Source organism: Malania oleifera, chromosome 5 (genome assembly GCF_029873635.1).
Source record: "Malania oleifera isolate guangnan ecotype guangnan chromosome 5, ASM2987363v1, whole genome shotgun sequence".
Classification (NCBI taxonomy): domain Eukaryota; kingdom Viridiplantae; phylum Streptophyta; class Magnoliopsida; order Santalales; family Ximeniaceae; genus Malania; species Malania oleifera.
Genome location: NC_080421.1, coordinates 43,823,658 through 43,847,383, shown reverse-complemented (window position 1 = coordinate 43,847,383; position 23,726 = coordinate 43,823,658). Strand labels below are relative to the sequence as shown.

Here is a 23,726-nt window from a genome sequence, read left to right as displayed (position 1 = left end):
TTGGGTATTTCAAAGGATCAATGGCTGGGGAACCTTTCTCCAGCACGCATGGAGCCACAAGGATTGCCGGACAGAGAAGAAATTCGGGGGGAGGCTTTTCAGAGGTTTTTGAGTAGTAGTGATGGTGTGGCGATATGACACTTGGAAAGTGGTGTACGAAATTTGAGGGCAGTGGTTGTATTTTTTTTTGGGACCAATGAGCAGTGCTGCAGCAATGATGTGTAAATAGGTATTGTGGAGAGAGAGAATAGATGGTAGAATTGGATAGAAATGGAAGTGAGATGAAATGAAGGAAGTTACAGCTGTGGAATATGTGGAACTGAATTGATCCTGCTCTGATATTGGCCAAGAGAGGAATTGGAGGAGATAGAGAAGAGAAGGGGAGGGGAAGAACATGAAGAACCGAAGAAGGAAGAAGAGAGGAGGAAGGGGATACAATTGCAGGAAAGAACACACATTCAGTTCTCAATTCAAATTCAACAATAACCACTTCTTACATGGCTTTCACACACTATTTTTAAGAAAGCCTATAATATCAGAAATTACACATATACCCCTAAATATACATGAAATTACAAACCAACCCCTAAATACACAAATATTACAAACAAACCACAAAAACATGTATCGCAATACAAGCAAACTACACACACATAATAAATTATTAATTTACTAAGCTCATTTGGGTTTGGGACCCAACAATTCTTGATCCTATTCTTTGAAATTGGCCTCCAAATACCTATCCAAATACCCACTTCCCATCCTATATCACCTAGTAAATAAATCGGTCAATTGATATTCAGACATCATATGAGTCATTGCAATGAGCTTTTCTACGAGATTTTCTCACACAACATGGCAATCAACCTCAATATGTTTTACACTCTCATGGAGAACCAGATTGGTAGTAATATGAACAACTGCTGAATTATTATCCATCAACTCTATAGGCTGTGAATGCTGCGACCCAAGCTCTATGAGCATATTCTTGAGCCAAATCAACTCACAGATGTTGCAGCACACAAGCAAGAATTGTTTTTTCTTTCCTAATTTTATTGTATTTTGGTTTGTTTTATTTAGGGTATATTTTATTCGTTCATATCTTCAAGATTCTAGGATATTATAATTTAGGAAGCAATATCTTTTGCCATTATTATTTAAGGAACTAGTGTTTTAGTTTATTTAGGTTTTTAAAATTAACTTTCTCATCGTCTGAGCATTGTAAGCCTATGAATAGGCCCCTATGTATTAATTTAGGGGATTGGAATGAGAAATAACGTTGTTTGACAGTTGTTCCTGCATCAAGAGGTATTAGAGCTGACTCTAATTTGACACAGCTGTCAGTGTTATTTGGCAGGGTTTGCAATTTCAACTCAAAACCCCAAAGCTGTGAGTGCTTGACAGGGTTTTCTGTGAGTATCAGTTAAGCTTGCAGGGTTCACAATTTTAATTTAAATTGCCTTGCACTACAGCCTGTTCCTTTCACAACAGCAGAGAACAGGGAAAAAACATCTCCTGGACTAAAAGAAGAGATGGAAAAATACACACACACACACACATGCACATAAACACAGCAAAACCCTAATTTGACTGATGTCAGAACCTCAGCCAACATTGCCTCTATTTCAGATCCAGATTATTTGAAGTCCATGTGCTCGTTGCTGCAGCCTTTTGTTCTCCAATCAGAACCTTGGAGTGAAGTTCGTACAGCTTCAATCAAACCCATGGTTCTCTCAATTACTTTCCAACTCCAGGTTGAGTCCAAGTCCTGTATTATTACAACAAAGCAACAAATGCAAGTGATGGAGCTTGTTCTCATCAGAGTCTTCATTGTCTACTGAGCCCTATGCTGTTTCCAAGCACTTGTCACGAGTGACTTCACAGCACTTCACTGATTGTGAACCACTGCAATGTTATAGAAGTTCTGCCAGTCAATTGCTTCAATATTGCTGTGATGTTGCGCACTGCTGCCAAATCTGCAGAGGCTTGAAAAATTGAAGGAAGATCCCAGAAATTTCTACCACTTTCCGTGTCATTGCTCGTTGCAGATCTGCATAGGCCTGGTGCAAAGTGAAGTAGTCAGAACCGTACCTTGGTTAATCTTGTTCAAGGAAGCAATTTTTTCGAAACAGATTCACTTTAACTGGATGAATTAAGCAGACTGAACCAAAGTGGTTTGGTCAGACCAGACTGAACCGAATTGTTTCAGCCCAAATGGAACGAATAAGCCAGAGAAGATAACAGCAGAATGGGAAAAAAAAGGACATGATCTTTAACTTGGCCATGGAAATGCTTGATTCTAGGATAAGCAGGCTTGATTCTACACTTCGTTTTCTTATATTGATCATCAATCCTAATTATTGTGAATTAGAAGGCAAGCCTTCCTTTCCAGCCAATATAGAAGAGATATTTGAGGAAGCAACTATTGAAATTGTAGAATTATTGGGAGCTTGAGCCCCAAACAATTGAGGTAGTTGAAGAAGCTACCATTTGAGTTTAACAAACCACGGCATCGGGAGGCCTGATCCTGAACCTGTTGAAATCATTCCAAATAAACTTGCCAGCTACACCTCCATGGGCTTTTCCATCATACACCCTTGTGTCATTTTGAATCCATCAAATTTACGTTTCGTAAGCTTATTTTAAAATTTTATTCTCCATCCTTTGTATTTTTAAAATTCGAGGTCGAATTCTTGCTAACTGAGGGGAGAATGACGCACCATACAAGCAAGATTTTTTTTTTTACTTTACTAATTTTATTGTATTTTCATTTGTTTTGTTTATGGTTATTTGGGTAATCTCTTCAAGATTCCAGATTTCCAGGATATTATGGTTTAGGAAGCAATATTTTAGGGGATTCTTGATTCAAGGAACTAATATTATAGTTTGTTTAGGTTTTCTAGTAATTTTACTTTATTTAAAAAATTGTTATGCTGTATTTGGGAGCATGGATTTCAGATCTTGGATTTTGATTACATCTTATCCAAATCCCATAAAAATCTAAACACAATACCTTTCCAAACATAGGGTTAGTTGACTTAAATGACAACAACAACAAAAAAAAATGGAGCCTCAAGACCCACTGGATAGGGTCAGCTGCATGAATCATGTTCTGTCAATTTATGCAATCATAAATCCTTATTATCTCATTCCAAGTTACTTTAGGTTTACCCCTACCCCTTCTACTGCCCCTCATAATAACTAACTCACTCTTCCTCTTTGGCGCACTATGTGGCCTATGTTGCAAGTGCCCAAACCATCCCAGTCATCTCTCTCTTATCTTATCTTCTACAAGAGCTATGCCTAACTTTTCGCGAATATGTTCATTTCTTAATCTATCATTTTAAGGTTATACCACCCATTCATCCATCTAAGCATTTTTAGTTGATTTAGGTTTCTTAAATTAGTTTCTTATCTTCCAAGGGTTGTAAGCCTATAATAGGCCCTTATTTATTAGTTTGGGGGATTGGAACGGAGAATAAACGTTGTTGGACAGTTTGCCTTGTGTCAACTGCTAGTATATTCTGTGCTCTATACTCAGAATCTGCCTTTGACCTTGCAACTACCATTTGCTTTGGACTTTTCCTGGACACCAAGTTGCCGCCAACAAATACAGTGTCCAATAAGAGAACGGAGAACCTTCTGTCAAAGTGTGAATGAGCCCAATCTTCATCTATATCCTTGAACGCTTGTATGACCATGATCTTAATAGGAGATACCACTTCAAGGTCTATTCTTCAGATAACTCAGGTTATGATTAATAACATCCTAATGACTGGTTCAAAGAGAGTCAGAGAATTTACTTATGGTTGCAAGGGAGAATAAATGTGACTTCCAATACTGTTTGCAAAGGAGTTATTGACCGACTAACAATAAGATAATTCAGTTTTCCAACAAGCCTTTGTTCTAGTCTTGGATTAGTTAACAATTCAGCCTCATTTGGCATTAATTTGCTCTTAGGGCCCATGGGTGTATTGGCAGACTTTGATCCCAACAACACTGTCGCATCCAACAAATCAGGCACATATTTTCTTTGTGTTATAGGACAGTCCCCATATGTGATCTAGATACCTCAATCCCCAAGTACTTAAAAGATCCTATATCCTTATAATGTAATTTGGTTTGAAAGAATTGCTTCAAAAGTTGTATAATCCCCTGTCATGACAATATTGTCCACATAAACAATTGGAGGTATCCCACTTGGAGCATTATGACAATATAATATGGTGTGATCTACTGCACATCTTGGAAGACCAAAATCAAGCACCATAGCATTGAGCGACCGAACAATGCTCTGTGGGGCTGCTTTTTGCCATACAAAGACTACATTTGTCGGAAAACCAACCTTGATTCCCCGTGTGCAGGTGTGCTACAAACATAGGAGGTTGCTTCATGTGAACTCTTCTTGATGAGCACCATGTGAAAAGTCATTCTTTATATCTGACTGGTGCAAAGACAACGAAACGTAGCGGCAGAAGAGATAAAGAGATGAACATAAGTGACTTTGGCCATAGAACAGAACCTGTCCGAATAATCCAATCCATGCGACCAAATGTAGCCTCTGGTCTAGCATTCGAGAGAGCAACTGAACCATTGGGTTTGACTGTTACAACTCACAAAAAACACCCAGCAGCAACCAACAACAGTGGTCCGTAAGGTGCGCACCTTTTTTGTCGATGATAGAACTCCGCCCAGAGTTGGGTAAAGCTTTAGTTACTGACTTGGGAATAGAGATGGATGACAAAGGGGTAACAAAATAGTAATAGGTAGTTGGCTAAGTCATACGACACAAAGTTAGATATGAAGTGCTAGGTACATGTGTGTTTATCTGATTACTTTTCTAAACAATAATGGGAAGATAATGACATAAGACACAGGATTTGTAGACAATAGAGGAGCTGAAAGCAGAGCACAAGAATGAACAGGCCTGACCTACTTTGTTGTGCTTTTGTGCATATACCTTCAAGTTAGGACGATCGAGTTAGCAAGGACTCAATGAAGATGAAGTTGCAAAAGGACAAACAGATGGAAGAAGCAAAATACCACATTAGGAGGAGAAGGAAGAGCAAGTAATGGACAAGAATTTTCTTAGTTGGGAGTAGACTCAAAGAAGTTAACAAAGGGATTATTCAGGGTAAGGAAATGACAACGTTATCCTTTTTATAAATGAGAATATGCTAGGAAAACACACTTGAGAGCATGGGTCCAATTTATCTACTCTAGGAGGACGAATGACGACATTCGACTAATAAGAGAGCATGTAGTAAAAGCTGCATCACTCTTGAATGCTTTGGGCACATTCATTTAGAATAATAGAGTACAAGTGACTTCGAAACCATGTCTATTTTTTGTTCATGGACCCTTTTTTGTCATGGGGTGTGAGCAAAAAAGGATTGGTGACTCATTGTTGACGTAGTTGTATGCATGATAAAAGGGGCACTAAAGTACTCTTTAGCATTGCCACAATAAAGAATTTGATTAGGTATGTTAAACTGAGTTTTAATATAAGAACAAAAGACAATGATCTTTCATCAAATATTGCCGGCTCATCCTTGAATGATCATCAGGAAAGGTGGCAAAATATCAGAACCCAATCTAAAGAGGATACAACTAGGACCCACACATCTAAATGGACTAACACGAAAGGACTAATTTCTTCTTTATTGACCTAGGAATCAAATGCGATATGATGATGCTTTCCTAATTGATGAGACTCTCATTCTAGAGTAGATATAGGACTTAAAACTAGGAACCAACTTCTTTAACTTGTCTGGACTAGGGCAACTATGAATATAAAAGTCTGATTGTTGCTATGCAGGTAGTGAATTTGTATTGCGAGTCAAAGTTGTAATGCCACCTAGCTTCATGCCATTTGCCAATCATCCTCCTTGTATGAAGACAACATAATTAGGGGAAAATGTGATTGAACAATTTAAGGATTTTTTCAATTTAATAACAAACATGAGGTTAATGGCAAATTTAGGAATATACACAACATAATTAAGTGAAATGTAATTAATAGGACTCACATTCCCTGTCCAACAAACTGTGGTAGTAGAGCCGTTTGAATGGGTAACATGGGGTAACATGTTAAAGTATTGGAGTTTATAAAAAAGACTAAGTATACTTGATTAGTGATAGTAAAATCTATGATCCAAGGTCTAGAAGAGAGGTAGTGAATGACAAGCAACCAATAGGTTTATGGTTTACCTTTGCGGGCAAAAGATGCTATCGAAGAGATGTTTGCTAAGATTGTGATATTCAAGGAACTCTTGCTCTAACACAGACACATTGTGCTGAACTAATCTATAATGTAAGGTCTAGAAGAAGAGGTATTGAATCACAAGCAGGCGATAGGTTTACCTTTGTGGACAAGAGATGCAATAGGAAGAGATGCTTGTTGAGATGCATGATATTGATGGAACTTAGGATACTCTCCCTCTGATTTTGTTGAGCTAGTAGGTGCATAATATGGTTGGCGTTGTGGTGTTAGAAGGGCAAGTAGGCTTGTCATATAGACCCTTGTTGATGCCCATTTTGACTGGGCAGTGGGCACTTTTTTAATATGCTATTTTCATTTGAAATTTGGGAATAAACCATATTCCTTTGTTTATGAGGGAAAAAAAGGCTCATTTGTTGTTTGCAACAATCGGCGCTCTGATACCAATTGTTGATGCTGAGTGTGCGCAGCAAAATACCTCACACAAACTCCCTAAACAATCAATGGAACAAGCAAGACAAGCACTCAATGATGAACTATACTACAAACAATCACTCAACAATGAGAATAAACAAAAGCAACAATCAAAGACACAAGAATTTACGTGGTTCGGAAATTTGCCTACGTCCACGAGAGCAGCGGCTGTTTTTCACTATCACAATGAAGCTTACATCAAGCTTACCCAACTAGGGTTACATAATAATGATTAAATACTCATCCTATGCGTACATAAGACTTCTACTATATCTAAAACACTTCTGTAGCAATCCTCTAGAGGAAATTCCTCCAAAAACTCCCAATCTATTGATCTCCGATTCGAAAATCTGTGACATTGTGAGTGTAACCATCGACGGTTTAGGCCAAACTGTCGACAATTTGAAGCCGAGAAAAATACCCTGCAGCACTGCCTGAAACCATCGATGATTACACCCAAACTGTCGACGGTTTGCCCTCAAACTTGCCATCCTGCAAACCTCTCTCTTGTTCCTTACTTCATGATGCTTTCCCTCAGTGCATGTGTTCCACTCAAAATATGAGTCACATCCCCAACAATCTCCACGTTGGCGAATATTCACCACTTATGAGAAATCCGAAATCATAACCCCGCTGCTCCATCTGGGCCAGTAGATTTGGACCGCTTTTCGTCTAACACCTATAGACGTAAACCAAGTCCAAGCCACGCTTGAACTTGTCCGTGGTAACAGGAACTCCACCTAGTTGAACACCTAGCTTCTTGAACGATCCTTTAAACCACAATGCTACCTTGGCAGCCTTAGCCATTGCTATGAACTCTGATTCAGTTGTAACTAGTGCAACCTGAGACTGTACCCTGGACTTTAAAAAATTAGGCCTTCCCATAACATACGCCATTGTAGGCCTCTTGTCATCCAAGTCTCATGTTGAGTCTCCATCCACGAACCTCACAACTAACGGATCACTTTGTTACCCACTGAAGTACCTCACTACACCGGCGTAGGAAACCTATAACATGTCCTGAACATCACCGTCCGTCCTTAAGTATTAAGCGGTAGACTGTTTACTTTGATTCGCCAATGGTGTACCGGTGACCGGTTTGAAATTAACTATGCTAAATCTCTCCAACACCTGATCCAAAAAATCACCCTGAGATAACCACAATCTCCTTGTAGTTTTGTCCACACAGCCACCCTGAGATAATTCCAATCTCCCTGCAGTTTTATCCTTGCGAATCTCTAACCCAAGAATCCTCTTAGCAGCACCCAAAACCTCCTTGTCAACTTCCTTTCTCAACAAAGTCCCTGACTGATTTACCTCAGTCGGAACCTTCCCAGCAATATGCATGTTACTCACATAAAACAACAGAATAATTGCCCACTTGCATCCTATCTCCCTCTCCCCCTCTAGGAGCTTCACCAACCTCCACGTCTGATTCTTATATAGTAACTCTATCTCCTCCACCATGACACCTATCCTTCCCTTGGCCGTGTACTGCCTCCTAAAAGGTAGTAGGATCCTTTCTGGTAGTAATGGATGCATAAGACATCAGATCATAAGATTTATACTTGGGCGGTGGCTTGATAGTGCCTCTGAGCCCATTGTGATCTTGTTGGTCTCCCGAGCTTAAACTCCCTGTATTATGACCAATGTCATCTTTGCCCTAAGTCTGTAACTCCACCTGCATCATAATCTCTTTTCTGCTCCAGTTTATACTGTGATAGTGCAAGTCTCATAAGTTAGAACTCCTTGCATTTCTGTCCTGATTCTCCAACTCCAACTCCACTTGCACAACATGCTCGTTGCTGTAGCTTTTTGGCACCTGTTTCTCTTCATCTACCTGAGTACGCTACCCCATGGCTTTAACACCTAAAATCATGTCTCCACCAATCGCCACCCTGTTTGCCATTGGATCACCAGCTTGAACCCATCTTTCTTATACCTTAGAAAGATGTACTGTCTAGATATAACACCAAGCTTTGATCCCACCTCACTAGAAACGTGCATGGTTGGACCTCCAAACTCTCTCAAACCAGAGAAGTCTAATACATAACCTGTCCAAGTCTCTCCTGCAACTCTCCTATCTAGTGATACCTTTGGCGATCGATTAATAGAGAAACCCGTCATACTCGCTGACTTTACCAAGAAGTCCCTTGCAAACCTTGCATACACCATGCCATGCTCGCAAAACTCCTTGAACACCGGCGTACTCAGTTTCAATGTCTAACTTTAGGAACTCTCTCCCGGTTTGGTACTCCACCTTATCCACAAGTTACACCTGGAAAATTTCTCCAACTTGTGCTGCATGAGATACCCCCAAACCTTTTGTGATAACCTCACAAAATACCCATGGCCAACCCTCGTGATGCTACCCTCACCGGTCCCCAAACATAAAAAAACAATATAGTTAAGAATACCCTCTGTTTTGTGTGTGGTTATGTTACACAAAATGGTATTATTTGACTCAGGACTCTTAGCTGCAATTCCACCTACAACTGTGTTACCTAGTAGTGTATAGAGATTCCCTGCTATCCTCTGGCCCTTCATCACCATCAAGACACCTTCATTGTCCCACCTTCAGACTTGTAACTATACCTTTTACAATCCAAAGTGCCCAATAATATCACATTCTTCCGTAGATCAGGTACATGCCTTACACCACATAACGTCCTTACCACACCATCATACATCTTGATTATGATATTCCTCATTTCGACAATTTTTCAGACCGCATCGTTTCCCGTCCAAATGGAAGCAGAACTCACCAATCTGTAAGTGATGAACCAGACTTTGTTGGGTGTCATGTGAAAAGAAGATCCCGAGTCTAGGACCCAAGAATCCGTGAGGCATTTTGAACTTGAAGAAACAGGAAGCATCTCACAATCACTACTACCTGAGTCTCCTTGTTCCACTACATTTGTGAATTTTGACGAACCCTCTTAAGTTTTTGCTTTCCCCTTCTCTCTCTTCGGACATTCCGATTTTATGTGCCATATTTTCCCGCACTTAAAATAGTGAACGTCCTTTCTTCTCCTGGACTTCGATTGTGTTTTATTACCACTCAATCCGCTCCAAGACTTGCCTCTTCCATGATCCTGATTACCTTTCGCCACGAGCCGTTCGCCATGTGAACCCTCATCGCTGACCTTCTTCCTTTGATGGAACCCCGGCAATGCACTCATGATGTCCTTCAACTCCAGGGTTTCTTTCCCCCAAGTCAGCGTCGTAAACATATTCTGGTACGTAGGTGACTTAGGTAGGGAATTCAGCAGCATTAATGCTTTGTCCTCTTCCTTAAACTTCGCATCAACTTGGCCCAAATCACTAATGATCTAATTAAATGTGTTAATGTACTGAGTCAAGTCCGAACACTTTGCTATCTTAAGCTAATATAATTTTTGCTTACGATACAACTTGTTCGTCAATGACTTGGATGTGTACCAGCGCTCTAGTTTCAGCCAAACCGTTGCCGGCGATTCTTCATCCATGATGTATACAACACGTCATTAGCCATACATAACTTGATAGTGGACATAGCTCTCGTTTCCAGCTCCTTCCAACTCGTGTCGTCCATGCTTTCCGGCTTCTTTCCGTATAAACCCTTTACCATCCATTGCTACACTAGCAAGTCCTTCACGCTCCTCTGCCAAAGCCCGAAATTCATGGTTCCATCGAACTTACCAACCTTGAACCTCGCAAAAGAAATTCCAGCCATTGAGAGCCAATAGCTTTGATACCAATTGTTGTTCGCAACAATCGGCGCTCTGATACCAATTGTTGATGCCGAGTGTACGTAGCGGAAGACCTCACACAAACTCACTAAACAATCAATGGAACAAGCAAGACAAGCACACAATGATGAACTATACTAAACAAGCAATCACTCATCAATGAGAATAAACAAAAGCAACGATCAAAGACACAAGAATTTACGTGGTTTGGCAATTTGCCTACTTCCACAGGAGCAGCGGCTGTTTTTCACTATCACAATGAAGCTTACAAAGCTCTGTGAAGCTTACATCAAGCTTACCCAACTAGGGTTACATAATAATGATTAAATACTTATCCTATGCGTACAGAAAACTTCGACTATATTTAAAATACTTCTGTAGCAATCCCCCAGAGGAAATTCCTCCAAAAACTCCCAATTTATTGATCTCTAATTTGGAAATCCGTGACGTTTGCAAGTGTAACCGTCGACGGTTTAGGCCAAACCATCGACGGTTTGAAGCCAAGAAGAATGCCCTGCAGCATTGTTTGAAACTGTCGACGATTACACCCAAACCGTCGATGGATTGCCCTCAAACTTGCCATCCTACAAACCTAAATCTTGTTCCTCGCTTCACGATGCTTTCCCTCGGTGCATGCGTTCCACTCAAAATATGAGCCACATCCCCAACATCATTTGTGTCAATTTTGGGCTCCATTTCCATGTTTTGTGGGGGTTAGAGGCCAATTTTGTGAGATTAATTAGGTATCCTTCGCCTATTCTAAGCATTCCTTGTTTAGAATAGGGTGTGGTTCATCTCCAAACACCCTTTAAAATAAGGTGGGAAGCTCTATTGTCTCTAAGGGGGGAGGAAAAACGTTCTAGAACAATAGAGGGGGGGGGGGAGAGAGATGTTTAGAGGTGGCTTGTGGTACTCTTGGTTTTCATGTAGAGGATTGGTTGAGGTATGGTTTCATTCATTTTACCTATCTTTGTGCTTTATGATGATGGAATCAAGCATGAAAACTTTTGCATTTTGAATATCCTCATTAGCATGCAATGAAATCATGTACTATGCATATTTTTTCTTCATGAAGTTTTCAATTTATGTTTCCCTCTTCTTTGTCTTCTTCTTTGTCTCCTCTTTCAATGTTCTTGGGCTATTCTTGATGAAATTTTAGAGAGAGAAAGGGAGGAGAAAGAGAGAGTTAGAGAGAGAGGGATAGGAGAAAGAGTTGGTAGAGGGGTAGGACAGAGAGAGAGAGAAAGGGATAGGATAGAGAGAGTTAGAGAGAAGGGTTCTAGAGAGAGGGTTTGGACTTTAGAGAGAAAAGTTAGAGAGAAATAAATAAAAAGCAAAAACTTTAAAAAAAGAAAGAAAGAATAGCCATTCATGTCTATTTTCTGGAGACTAGTGCCCGCTGGCGATGGATTGGAGCTGCTGGGGTTTGTGTTGCTGTCAGCAAAGAATTGAAGGAACTAGAACAGAGAGAGAGAGAGAGAGAGAGCAGGGTGGTGCAGGCAGAAAGTCTTCTCCTGGCGGTAGCAAGTCAGATGGAAACCTGTGTTGACAGCCCCAACATTGGTCAACCTTATGATCACAATGTCCACATTGAGTACACTTGCGTGTTGTACCTCTACAATGCCCGTCTCTACCACCACATTATTTTGAACCACCCTAGGAGCCTCTACTACTGCCAAGTTGATAACCAGGAACATTGATCTCTTAGTACCAGACTTTTGAGAGCTTGAAGTGGGAGGAGATGAGGGATGAGTGCTAAAAACTAGAGAGGGCATGTAGCACCCAAGTATAGGTATCTGCAAAGGAAGGTAGCTCCGCACTGACAATAATGTTACTGGACTGTCTCATACTTTGGTTTCAAACCTTCCAAAGCGCATAGAACTGTCCTCTGTTCCCTCTCTTTTGGTTGTGATGGTTGCATATATTAGATTCTTTGTGAATTCACTTCAACTCAACAAAGTACATGGTAACACTTCAATTCCCTGATTGTTGCTCAAAAGTACACTAGGGAGATATTGTACATGCGAGTCACCTTAATGGAATACAAGAGTTTTACATAGTTCTAGACCTCCTTACAGATAGCAAGGTGCATAGACATCTATGTGATACGAGATTCCATTGAATTCCTTAGCAAAGAGATGATCAACACATCTTCTTAAACCCATGCCCCCTTTTGTTCGTCATCACTGTGCTGAAGAGATGTACAAATTGCCTAGGCCTGGGAAATAAATTTGATAGCCTTGCACCACTCTTTTTAAGTAATAATTTTCATTCAACTTTTTTTCTGGTGATCTGTGGCAATTATTTCCATTCATCTTCTTTTTGAATTCATGGACTCCCTCTCAAGGAGAGACTCCAAGCAAACAGCTACTAAAAAAAACTAAAAACACATCATCTGCTCCTACATCACGAACAAGGAGCCAACTGCACACATCAAAAACCCACCCTCACAAACATGGCCCAAGAACAGTTGCACGGCAGAGCCTTAGTGTTTTTGCTTGTACTGAGTGCACCAGTTGTGGACTCAGCAGAACATCATGACTCAACCACAAGGCATGAACTTAAACACACAAGTCAGGAAAAAAAGCTTGTGTAACACCCTTTGTGAATGCTGCTAACAGATTATATTTTGGTTAAACTATATATTATATTGTTTTGTGGATTATGGATGCTATATTGCTAAATTGTGCATATAACTGATTTCCTTGATCGAAGGAAGAAGTAAATCTCATCCAAAGGCACTTGGTCTTGAGCCTGTAGTATGAGGACAAGGCCTTGAATATGTTTAATGTGTTCAAGAAAATATTTATCAAGTGATAATGGTGAGATGCTCAACAAACTTATAGTACTTTGTAGAGTTGCTTGATCATTAGACTTTTATGAAATTAATTGCTGTTAAGAGTTTGTTGAGGCTTTTGCCTTGAGAACTTGTTGATTCCCTTGCTGAAGTTTGTGTGTATGTGTGTGTGTGTATCTATATATAGAATGAATTGCCAATCAAAGGATAAAATGAATAGTCAACTTTAGTAAAGAAATGAGAAGTAAAAATCTCTATCCTGTTGATTTTTTTTTTTCTTAAATCTCGTAAATTTCATGTCAAATGCAGTGGATACCAACTGGCTGGTATCTCCAGTGGCAGAACCACATTTTTAATGAAGGCCACTCAACCTACCCCAAAGATTTGAAAATTCTAAAATACTCTTTTTTTGTTTAAGGTGTTTAAATGACGATAAATTGGATTAGTTCCCCAAAACAACTTTGGATTTCAGAATGGCATTCCAAGAAAAAGTTGATTGCTCTGTAATGATGGGAGTACTCCCATTTCAGTGGTTGAAGTGCTGGTTGGCAGTTTCTACTCCTAAACTTTAGGGGCTGAGTCAATTTCATGCTTATTGTTTTAATTTGGACACAATAACTCCAAATGTTTCAGCATTGTGAGACATTGGCCCCATAAAAGCTCACGTGCTGCGTACATGAGCTGATTCTGCTTAACAAGTTGGCAGTTCCATGAAGAATTAGGCCAATTTATCACGTTGTTGGAATAATAGTGGTGTTACTGCATCCAGAATTGCCTGAATATTAGGGACTAGTATGGTAATTTCTCCTGAGTGATGATAGTCTCACTATAATCTCGAGTAGAACTGGTGTCTCCAGTGTCAGAGCCACATTTCGCCCTTTATATTTAAGATGTTTTAATAAATATAAATTAGGAGGACTTATCTTGATTACTCTGTATTTCAGAATATGGCACCCAAGAGGGTGGGCCTTGGATTAACGGTAAAGTTGCTCCTTTGTGACCAGTTGGTCAAAGGTTCAACTCCAAGGAAACAGCCTCTTTGCATAAAAGCATGGGTAAGGCTCTGTACACTGACGTCCCTCCCCTTACCCTCACAAAGCAAGGAGCCTTGTGGTCTGTGGACACCCTTTAACATGGCACCTCAGGAAGAAGTTGCTGGCTCTGTCATGGTTGAGATGCTGGTTGGCATTGCCTAAGTGACATGTGGATCCATATGGGAACTTCTCTTCATCATTTGAGCTGATAGAAAGTTACTTGACATAGCCTTCAGAAAAGAATCAAAAGATGGCACAGAAAGCTGATGTAAATTCAAATGCATGCACCTTTTAGCTGCATAAGATTTTTTTTTCCCATCAGTTCCATGAAAAGAAAAAAAGATCTGGATTTGTTTTTCAACGTATCTATTTTCTTTAAATCATCAATGGTTCAGAAGGAAACATGGGTTTATATCTCTTATGATAACAAACTTGGCCACTATTATAGAATTTTATTCAAATTAAATGAATGAATAAGGATAAACAAAGGGTAACAAATGATTGAAGAGGGATTATTCATCTTCCTAGTCCTTAACACAAGAAAAGGAATTTTACATGCCTTTCTTGTGTCTAAACAATAATATTGATTCTAGAGTCTTGACTCATAATAAAAAAAAAGAAAGAAAAAAGGGCAGCCTAGTGCACAAAGCTCCTGCGCATGCGGGGTCCGGGGAAGGGGCAGACCACAATGGGTCTATAGTACGCAGCCTTACCTCGCATTTTTCTCAAGAGGCTGTTTCCACGCCTTGAACCTGTGACCTCCAGGTCATACGTCGCCAACCTTACCATTGCGCCTAAGCTTTCCTTCTCTCATAATCTTGGTAGATAATTGGAAATAATGATTTGAAATTTGATTATCTTCAATAACTTATTTGAGTACAAAATATGGTCACAGCATGTGGGAATAACTTAATTTAAATTTTTTAAAAATGAAAAAAAAAAGTACTTGGAAACACCTAAAATTAAACTTTACTTTAAAGAACTGAAGTAGTAGTGGTAATATAGCAAGAATATAAAAATTTAGAATGTCAGAATGTACCTATGGATGGCTTTAAGCTCTGCCCTCTGATGCAGCCAGCCTTAAAATGTTTCCTAGAACTTGAAATTTGGATTTAGAGTTCTCCTCTTGTATTGTGATTTTGTGGGATCCTAATACACGAGGATTGATTTTCTTGCTAGGCACACACAGGGTTATGGGGTTGATGAGCTGGTTTAATGGTGGACTCTCTACTTGTTTCATAATTGTTTTGCTTATTTGATTTTGTGCATGATGCCTGAGGTGTATTTTATTAAAACTTTTTTGTTGTTTTCATTCAATAACTCTTGTCATTGAGATTTGAAGATTTAATCTTATCTGCACTGAGAAATTATTATATTATTAATGTATTGTGTTAACAAAATCATTTAGAGATGTGTAGATTTTTACCCATTTTTTGTGTGCTTTCAGTAGTTCAAGTCAAGTATTCTTAGACTGCACCCCTATGCTTATTATTAATTGGCAAACAACTGATGTTGGCTCCCTTTCTTGATTCAAGGATAACAATGGAGGCACGTCCTACTTTATCTTTTCAGAGGTCAGGTGTGAAGCAGCTTAGTGACTTTGGAGCATCTGGAACTTTCTCTTCCTCTTCACCAGTCCTTCCCACTGCTTTGGAAGAGGCATATCCCAAGTTGCCAAACTCCCAAGAGGTTTCAATGGAGAAGGAAATTATGACAAAGCCCCTGGCAATGCATGCGACTCCATTGGCCTCTAACAGTGGGGTGGTTGGTCACATCTTTTCATCATCCTCAGGATTCTCCATGGATCTTCATTTTTCATCTGCTTCACCTTGTGAAAAGCATTCAAGAAATTCTCCTTTCATTGCCCAGTCAAGTGATGGAGCATCTTTACCGTTAACACATTCTTCTCATTCAGGAATGCTTCAGTCGGCATCATCTAGTCATTGTGCTAATGAAAACGACAGTGCCCCCTGGTGTACAGATTCATTGCAGGGTTTTCTTGATTTTCCAGTGAACAGCCCTGTCCAGAATGCTCAAATAGAAAGCTGTAGTGGCAGTGGTGTCATGGCATCTGAGGACCTTTGTAAACGCAGTGATTGGCAGGAATGGGCTGACCAGCTGATTACTGATGATGATTCTTTGACTTCTAATTGGAATGATCTTCTTGTTGATACGAATGTTGCTAATCCTGAACCAAAGGTGCAGTCTTCATGACACTAGGGCATTTAGACCTTTGCAATATGTGTATCTCATTTCTTTTTCAATTTCATTTTTGAACAGAAATGAATTGTTTCTGCTATGATTTATATGGTTTTGTGTCCTCATTTGTTAATTCAGACGGCATATCAGTTACCCAATTCGTCATCAAATTTCCCATCGCATCAATCCCAAGTCAATCAGCAGCCTCCCATTCCATCAGCAGAATTTCACACCGTTGTAACCCCCTCGTCCTCTATAAGTAGTGGTCCAAGTAAGCCCCGCATGCGCTGGACGCCAGAACTTCACGAGGCCTTTGTGGAGGCAGTCAACCAACTTGGTGGTAGTGAAAGTGTGTGCCTGTGCTGGCCTTTCTCCACTTTTTAACTTTATTTAACTGGCAAAGTTATGAGGCTGCAGCTTGTATTGATTTATTATTTTTCAAATTACAGGAGCTACTCCTAAGGGTGTGCTTAAGCTCATGAAAGTTGAAGGCTTAACCATCTATCATGTAAAAAGCCATTTGCAGGCATGTATTCTATATAATTTTGACTCTAGTTTCTCAAATGACTATTTTTTGGGGTACTTTAGTTAATTTCATCTTGATCGTTGAATTGCAGAAATATAGGACAGCCAGATACAGGCCAGAGCCTTCAGAAGGTAAGGAATGAGTGAATTTAAGTCACATCACTCCATCCCAACCTTTAAACTTTGGTGGTTTTTTCAATTGATGGCATTGTTTTTCTTTTCCTTTCCCCGTTGTTTTTGTTTTTGTATTGGGTTTGGCCTTCATTTGGCTCATTGTGTTCCTATTGGGAAATTAAGCCCTACTCAAAGTTAGGTTTTGTTTTTCTTTTTAGGTTGGACGAAATATCAGTTGCTCTTTTTTGAGGTGCTTGCATGGTTGAGATTGGAGGGGTGTTACCGATGTCTAGGGTTCTACAAAATATGCTTTTAACAGAGTATTTTATTTTATTTTTTTTAATCTTTGAGCTAGTCTAGCCTTGGTAGCCAGTATTGGCACCATATATCCTATGTTCTGTGATTTAAATAAATTTTAAGCTGTTTCTTTGAGTATTGGTTAAAGCATGAAACTTCATTATTTTTTCTAAATTAATCATTTTTACCTATGTTCCCCTGTTTGACGCTTATTTAGTTGTGTTTTTAATCTAAGACCAAGCTCTCTCTCTCTCTCTCTCTCTCTCTCTCTCTCTCTCTCACACACACACACACACACACACACACACACACACACACAAAAGCACACATACACAACTATATTTTCTTGTATTATTACCAAATTTAGTGTTTCATAGATCTTTCCAAGTTGTGTGCTTTGTTTTTTGGGGGCATGGATTTCAGTGCTTGGATTTGAATTTGTGTGGACTTGGATGTAACTCAATACGATTTATATTACATTTTGTTCAACTTCACATAAATTGAAATTCAAAGTCAGAATTCGCAGATTTGAAAAATAGGGTTAGTCTTGAATTTTGATATACTTTTCTTTCATCCATTTAAATATTTTTGTCTCAACTATGGTCTCTATGAATATTTGCCTTGTGGGATAGTTGACCCAGCGCCTTGTTTGAAGAAACCCTCCACTTCAATTGGTATTTTTTCAAAGAAAAGCAGACATGAGATAACAAATCCAGTCTTTCATTATTCATTAGTCATGGCCAACATGTAATGTGAAGTAGTCTTTTCTTTTTTGTCCCCTTGAGTCTTTGTGCCTAGGTTGCGTTTCATTTTAGTTGATGTTGATATTATTGAATTCTCTATATTCCTTTTATGGTTCACAATGCATGAAAATGGGTAAGTAGAATATTTAGTTGATTTACTGGGTTATCTTCTGTTTGCAGTGTCCTCAGAGAAAAAACTTACTCCTATTGAAGATATCTCATCCCTGGACTTGAAAACGTAAGCTTAATTGTTTTTGCTTGCATACATTTGTATTATTTTTGTCAAATTCATACTGAATTCATTTTTTAATTTCTTTTTATTTGAGGGGAAATTGTTTTAGTATGTCTGCAATTTCGAACTTCTTATTGTGACATATCTTGGTATATGTTGTGCGTCTACACTAACTGTAAATTACTTAATTGTAGTTCATGATAGCCGATATGAAAATGTAGATTACTTGCTGTAGGTCCCTGAAAAGTGTTTCCACTTTGATTTGCTGGACTTGTATACCGGAATCACGCTCATTTTATTGTAGGGCAGCCGTTACTGTATGTACAAGAGGAGACTGGGGATATAGTATGGAGTGGGGGTTAATTGAAAATATACCTTTTAAAAAAAATATGTTGGGATGTGAAAGGTAATTTGGCTTGAAATTTTGCAAATTTACTGAGGCACTGATGTAAATTTCTACCTATACCTGTAACAAGTTGGTGGCAGGAAAATTACATTGGTGAAACTCACAGGAAAGCAGCAAACATAGTTTTTGATCCCTACAGTGAATAAATGTTGAAGCTGATTATTCTTGTATTATAGCTTCAATAAAATTGATTGAATGTTCTTCAGCAGGGAATGGAAATTTGCAAATCTGGCTTACTATTCATTATTTTGTTGATTTTTTTGAAGTTGCCAATTGTTGGAAAACCAATATTTGTGTGACAGTAGCCTAAATTGTATATAAATCCTTAGGAATTTAATGGTCATGCATCAAATACATCATGGAATTGCTTTGCCTTAGTGATGAACTTCTTTTGTGGTTTTGAGTGCTAAGGCTACTATCTGGAATTGTAGTTCTCTAGTTGCAGATTGTTTTTATTCAAATTGAGCATGAGACTACATGTGGTCTAGGCTACTACATGAAGGCTTTTAGCATGTTGTATCCAATTATATTTTTGAAAAATATAATCAAATTTCTAACTTCATTTGGATAGCAGGGGTATTGAGATTACTGAAGCACTGCGATTACAGATGGAAGTGCAGAAGCGCTTGCATGAACAGCTTGAGGTGACTTTTTTCTGCCAACTCAATATATTGTGTTGTCATTTGATGATTTCTGCTTAGCATGTAAGTGTGAGATACAAAGGTATTCTTGTTTTTACTTGTCAAGTGGTGTAAAAGCAGCTCAACCAAATCTGCCAAAAAGAAAAAGGTTGACAGGTGGGAGAAAAAAAGCTTTACCTCTTCCCCTGAAAATAAAATTGATAATTGGATGGAATTCCCAGCCTTCACCATACCTGGATGCCTTGGTCTTTTTCAGAATGATTATCTTTATTATGTTACTCCCAGATCTTCTGAGTTCTGACACTTTAGCGTGGAAAAAATGTAGAAGTTATGGGAAGCTCATTTAATTGGTATTAGATTATCCATGGGGCTGTAGAAGGATCTATTTTTGGGTTGATAAATTAGTAGGCATAAAGTTTTGTTTGTCTCCTGTATCTGAAAAAAATGTGAATTGGGGTTTAATTCTTATTAATTGCTTTAATCAAAATAAGTAATTAGGTTTTTATTAACTGAAATATTTGATAGTATTAAATGCAATTCTAGTTCCAATTTCCCATGTTAAAAATTCTTATGCGTTATGGACTTGAGAGCACTGGTCAATTCTCCATTAAGTGTGCTCCTAAGCTCCTTAACGAAAATTTCAACTCCCATGCTCCTTTAGGCTCTGCCAACGGGGGCAAATGAAAGGTTTAGCTTTGTGATAATTTATGTTAAAATGTTTGGACAGGAAAATGTAAGATATGTTGAAGGCAAATGAAATGTGAATTTTTGTGTTAAAAGATGCAAATACTGACAACTTTTCCGGTCCTCTTCTTATGGTTTGTTTGGTATCTTTCTTGCAATTGGGAGCATCAGAAAAATGGAGTTCAAACTTCAAATGGAAATTTAGATAGTTGGGCACAATCATGTTCACACTTTTGCAGTTCTTCACCTGTGAATCCTATAGTTGAGAGGATATTAAAGGGAAAAGGAAATACCTGTGGAGTAGTGAATTGGTGTTTGGACTTCAAATAAAACTCTTTCTGGTAGAGGCAGATCCAGTTTCAAGGGATTGAATTGAAAAAAGCCAGGAGTCAGACAAAACTAGCTCCTAGCTTAAATAAGAGTGCTAAGTTGGATTTTGAAATTGAATTTGGGCCTAAAATTAAGTCTAAAATGTAGTTTCTTGTAAGGAGTTTTATGTCAATGAAAAGTTCATTAATATGTTGAAGTCCTACATTGATCTTTATATTATTATGGGCGGATAAAATAAAGAAGACAGAAGCGATCTTTTTACTTAATTGTTTTATGAGAAAGTTGGTATGGAGATTTGATTAGTCATACTAGTAGTGCAGCGCACAACTATGCTGTGGTTTATTGATTCAGACTCTTAAAATGGCTTACAAAGATTTGGGAAAAGACACTAACGTCCTTTAAGGTTTGGTAAAAAGATGTGTTCCTTTCTTAATTTTAAAATCCCACAAATCTTGGGTATAAGTGTCCTGGTAATCAAATACCATAATAATATACTAATTAAACTAACTCAGATAATAAACTATTAACTAAACCCAACAATCCTTGTCCCAATTCTCTTGAATTATTCTCCAAAAAGGATCTACCCATGGTCTTGCTTCTGGTCCTACATCTGAGGGTTTGTGGGATTTTTGAAATTTAGAGGTCCTGTGTTTCTTTGCCAAAGCTCTGGGGAGGTCTGCATTTTTGTTTTTGCCCCAAAGATTAAGTTTTGTGGCAGGCTTACTATCATGATTCTCATCATCAAAATCCTTCAGGATTTAATGAATGTGAAATTATGCTGGTTCTGACACGTGTGAGAAACTCATCTTAAAAAACTAATGCTATTGAAAAGGCAAAGAGAGGCAAAGAGAATTCAATATATTAGATGGTTGCCTCCTCTTGATGCTTAGCTAAATTAATTATGATGGTTCAAAGTCCATTATATCTTCTCGTGTTATGAGTATAATTTTCTGGTTTTTTTGGTTACTTGACCTCTTGGCCCCAATAATTAAGCAGTTAGGGAATGGACCAACAATGGGCTAGCACTGCCCCTCTTGTATGATCCCACTGCACATATAATGACAAATGGATAGAATAATACAGATATGGACAGTTAGGTTTGAAGATAGAACCTCCAGGAAGCAATAGATATGCCAATTTAATGTGTCAACCTACCAAGTATTCATTCATTCATCAAATTAGCAATTTTTTTCTTCTATTCTTAGAAGAAAAAGTCGTCTTTGCCAGACAAATCAATTCCAAATATTGTCTTTGGCAAGGGATAAATGAAGTAGGTAAATCTGTCTTGCAAGGGATCCTAATGTTGTTATTTGGAGTCAGTGGTGGAACCCAGAAATTGTCTTCTGGGGGCAAAATTTAGACTACCAAAAAAATGGAGTTACAACACATAATGTGAGAAAACTTCTGAAGAAGGTTTTTCCATAACAAGCTTAGGTTGCACTGGTGTGGAGAATAAACATTTGTGCTTCTAGTGAGGGAAATTGTACAATTTACTAATTTTGAAATTGAAGTGGGTGTTCATGGGACTTTAACCTTTTTGGATTGCTTACTTTAGTACTAAGAAAAAATTTTCTGGTGGAGGCATATCTCCGCTGACTTCTATTTAGGTCTGCCACTGTTATGAGTCCAAGTGGAGAATGGATAGTGCCACAGTATGGAGGTGGTTATTTTGGTGATATATACTAATGCTGTAATGCTTATGTTATGATGGTGCTGTTGATGTGAAAGTGCAATTATTCTGCATCCTTTTAGGGAGGCTATGAAATTGTTAGCTTGTGTTGATCAAGAGAAGTATTACATGTCTTTCTTTGTATATCTTTTGTGGATTCTATATGAGAATGGTAGGGGCAGTATAACAGCGCTCTCAACTTTTATCCAATCACATGCATGCATAGGATGGGGATAGGGAACCATTTCCTGTGAGTTGGCATTGTTACTGAAACTTTCCCTTAGAATGTCCATGTCATCTTAAGCAACATTGAATTTTAATTTTCCTCATAGCCTGCCAATATACCTAAAATCCACATAGCAATGGTGATTTTCATGTTAGCAGTGCCTTGGCTTGTGCATATTGGGTGAAAAGGTGCCTTGAAACTAAGATGCATTTGCGTATTGGCTTGCTACTTGAAATTTGTTTTCTAAGAATCTGTTTCCTGCACACTTGTTTTACATGCAACTAAAATGTGTTGCACAGCTTTCAGGAAAATCTGTGTTATTCGAGTAATATCTTCCATTTCCCTGCAGATACAAAGAAATTTACAGCTGCGAATAGAAGAACAAGGGAGATACCTCCAGATGATGTTTGAAAAGCAATGCAAGTCGGGTATTGACAAATTGAAGGCCTCATCTTCCACTCTGGAAAGCCCATCTGCATCACCAGATGCAATGCAAAGTTCCCCTGCAAAAAATGAAAGGGAAGCCTCCCAGGGAGACCAGGGCAAAACAGAAATTCCCTCTGATGTCAACCGTGCACTGGAGGAAATTAGTTCTGAAAAGGCTGGTGGGAAGCAGAAGGCATGTGAAGCCGAAGCTTCTACGAATCTTGAACTAGATATTTGCAAGTCTAGTTCCCCACCCTCTAAGCGTGCAAGAGCTGATGAGCCCGCATCGAGCTAATGAAATCATATTGATTCTTGGAAGATCTCAAATCTTGAGATGTCCTTAGCTGACTGATAAGAGTGCTTTGATACTTTCGAGCTCTTTCTATTTTTGGCTCATGCCGGCAATGGTCTCTACTTTCATTGATAAAAGAAGCCAAATTTTGATTATCAGGTATGTCGCCTTCCTGACTTGGTGCGCCTAGTTAAGTACATGTGCAGGTGCATCATGGCGTCTCACTTGTCAGGAAAAGCTACGCCCTCAATTGTTAAGCTGTCAATAATCTTCTTTCTTGGGGTGGAAGAAAAGCAGAACTTCATTGGTATGGTAAATGGGGTTTAGAGACAGGTGGTTGTCATTATAGATAGTGGAAAGCAGCTCTATATCATAGAGTTTGATGTTTATATGCAAGAATATCTCGGGCTCATTTAATTAATGATGCAATAAAGATTGTTGCTTCCTTGTCAACTAGTAAGAAATGTTGAAAATTCTGTAAGAGTGTGGGTTTGGATTCCCAATTCTCACATAATTGGTTAGTCTTTATTCCCATTTTGCATTGTAAATGTTGTGTCCATGCTTATAGAGACGGTAGTAGGATAATTAAGCGGCTGAGGAAGCAATTAAAGGTGACTACTATTTCTTTTAGAAGGCAAGGAGAGTTGAGGGGAAACAACAAAAGAGCAGAGACAAGTACAAACGAG

At 38.7% G+C, this 23,726-nt stretch overlaps 1 protein-coding gene across 6 annotated transcripts in view; it reads left to right on the top strand.

Annotated features, from left to right (window-relative positions):
• The window catches only part of LOC131155072 (protein PHOSPHATE STARVATION RESPONSE 1), a 34,836-nt gene extending 11,343 nt beyond the window's left edge, over positions 1–23,493 (top strand). For 3 of the 6 annotated variants that reach the window (XM_058107986.1, XM_058107985.1, XM_058107984.1), the window contains 7 exons: positions 15,792–16,455; positions 16,594–16,804; positions 16,905–16,981; positions 17,073–17,112; positions 18,315–18,372; positions 19,344–19,416; positions 22,672–23,493. In XM_058107986.1, coding sequence (XP_057963969.1) covers positions 15,792–16,455; positions 16,594–16,804; positions 16,905–16,981; positions 17,073–17,112; positions 18,315–18,372; positions 19,344–19,416; positions 22,672–23,043 — 1,495 coding nt within the window. In that variant the 3' untranslated portion in view covers positions 23,044–23,493. The remainder of the gene's footprint in view (positions 1–15,791; positions 16,456–16,593; positions 16,805–16,904; positions 16,982–17,072; positions 17,113–18,314; positions 18,373–19,343; positions 19,417–22,671) is intronic. The other 3 variants (XM_058107988.1, XM_058107989.1, XM_058107987.1) reach the window with 1 other exon arrangement.
• The last annotated feature ends 233 nt before the right edge of the window (positions 23,494–23,726 follow it).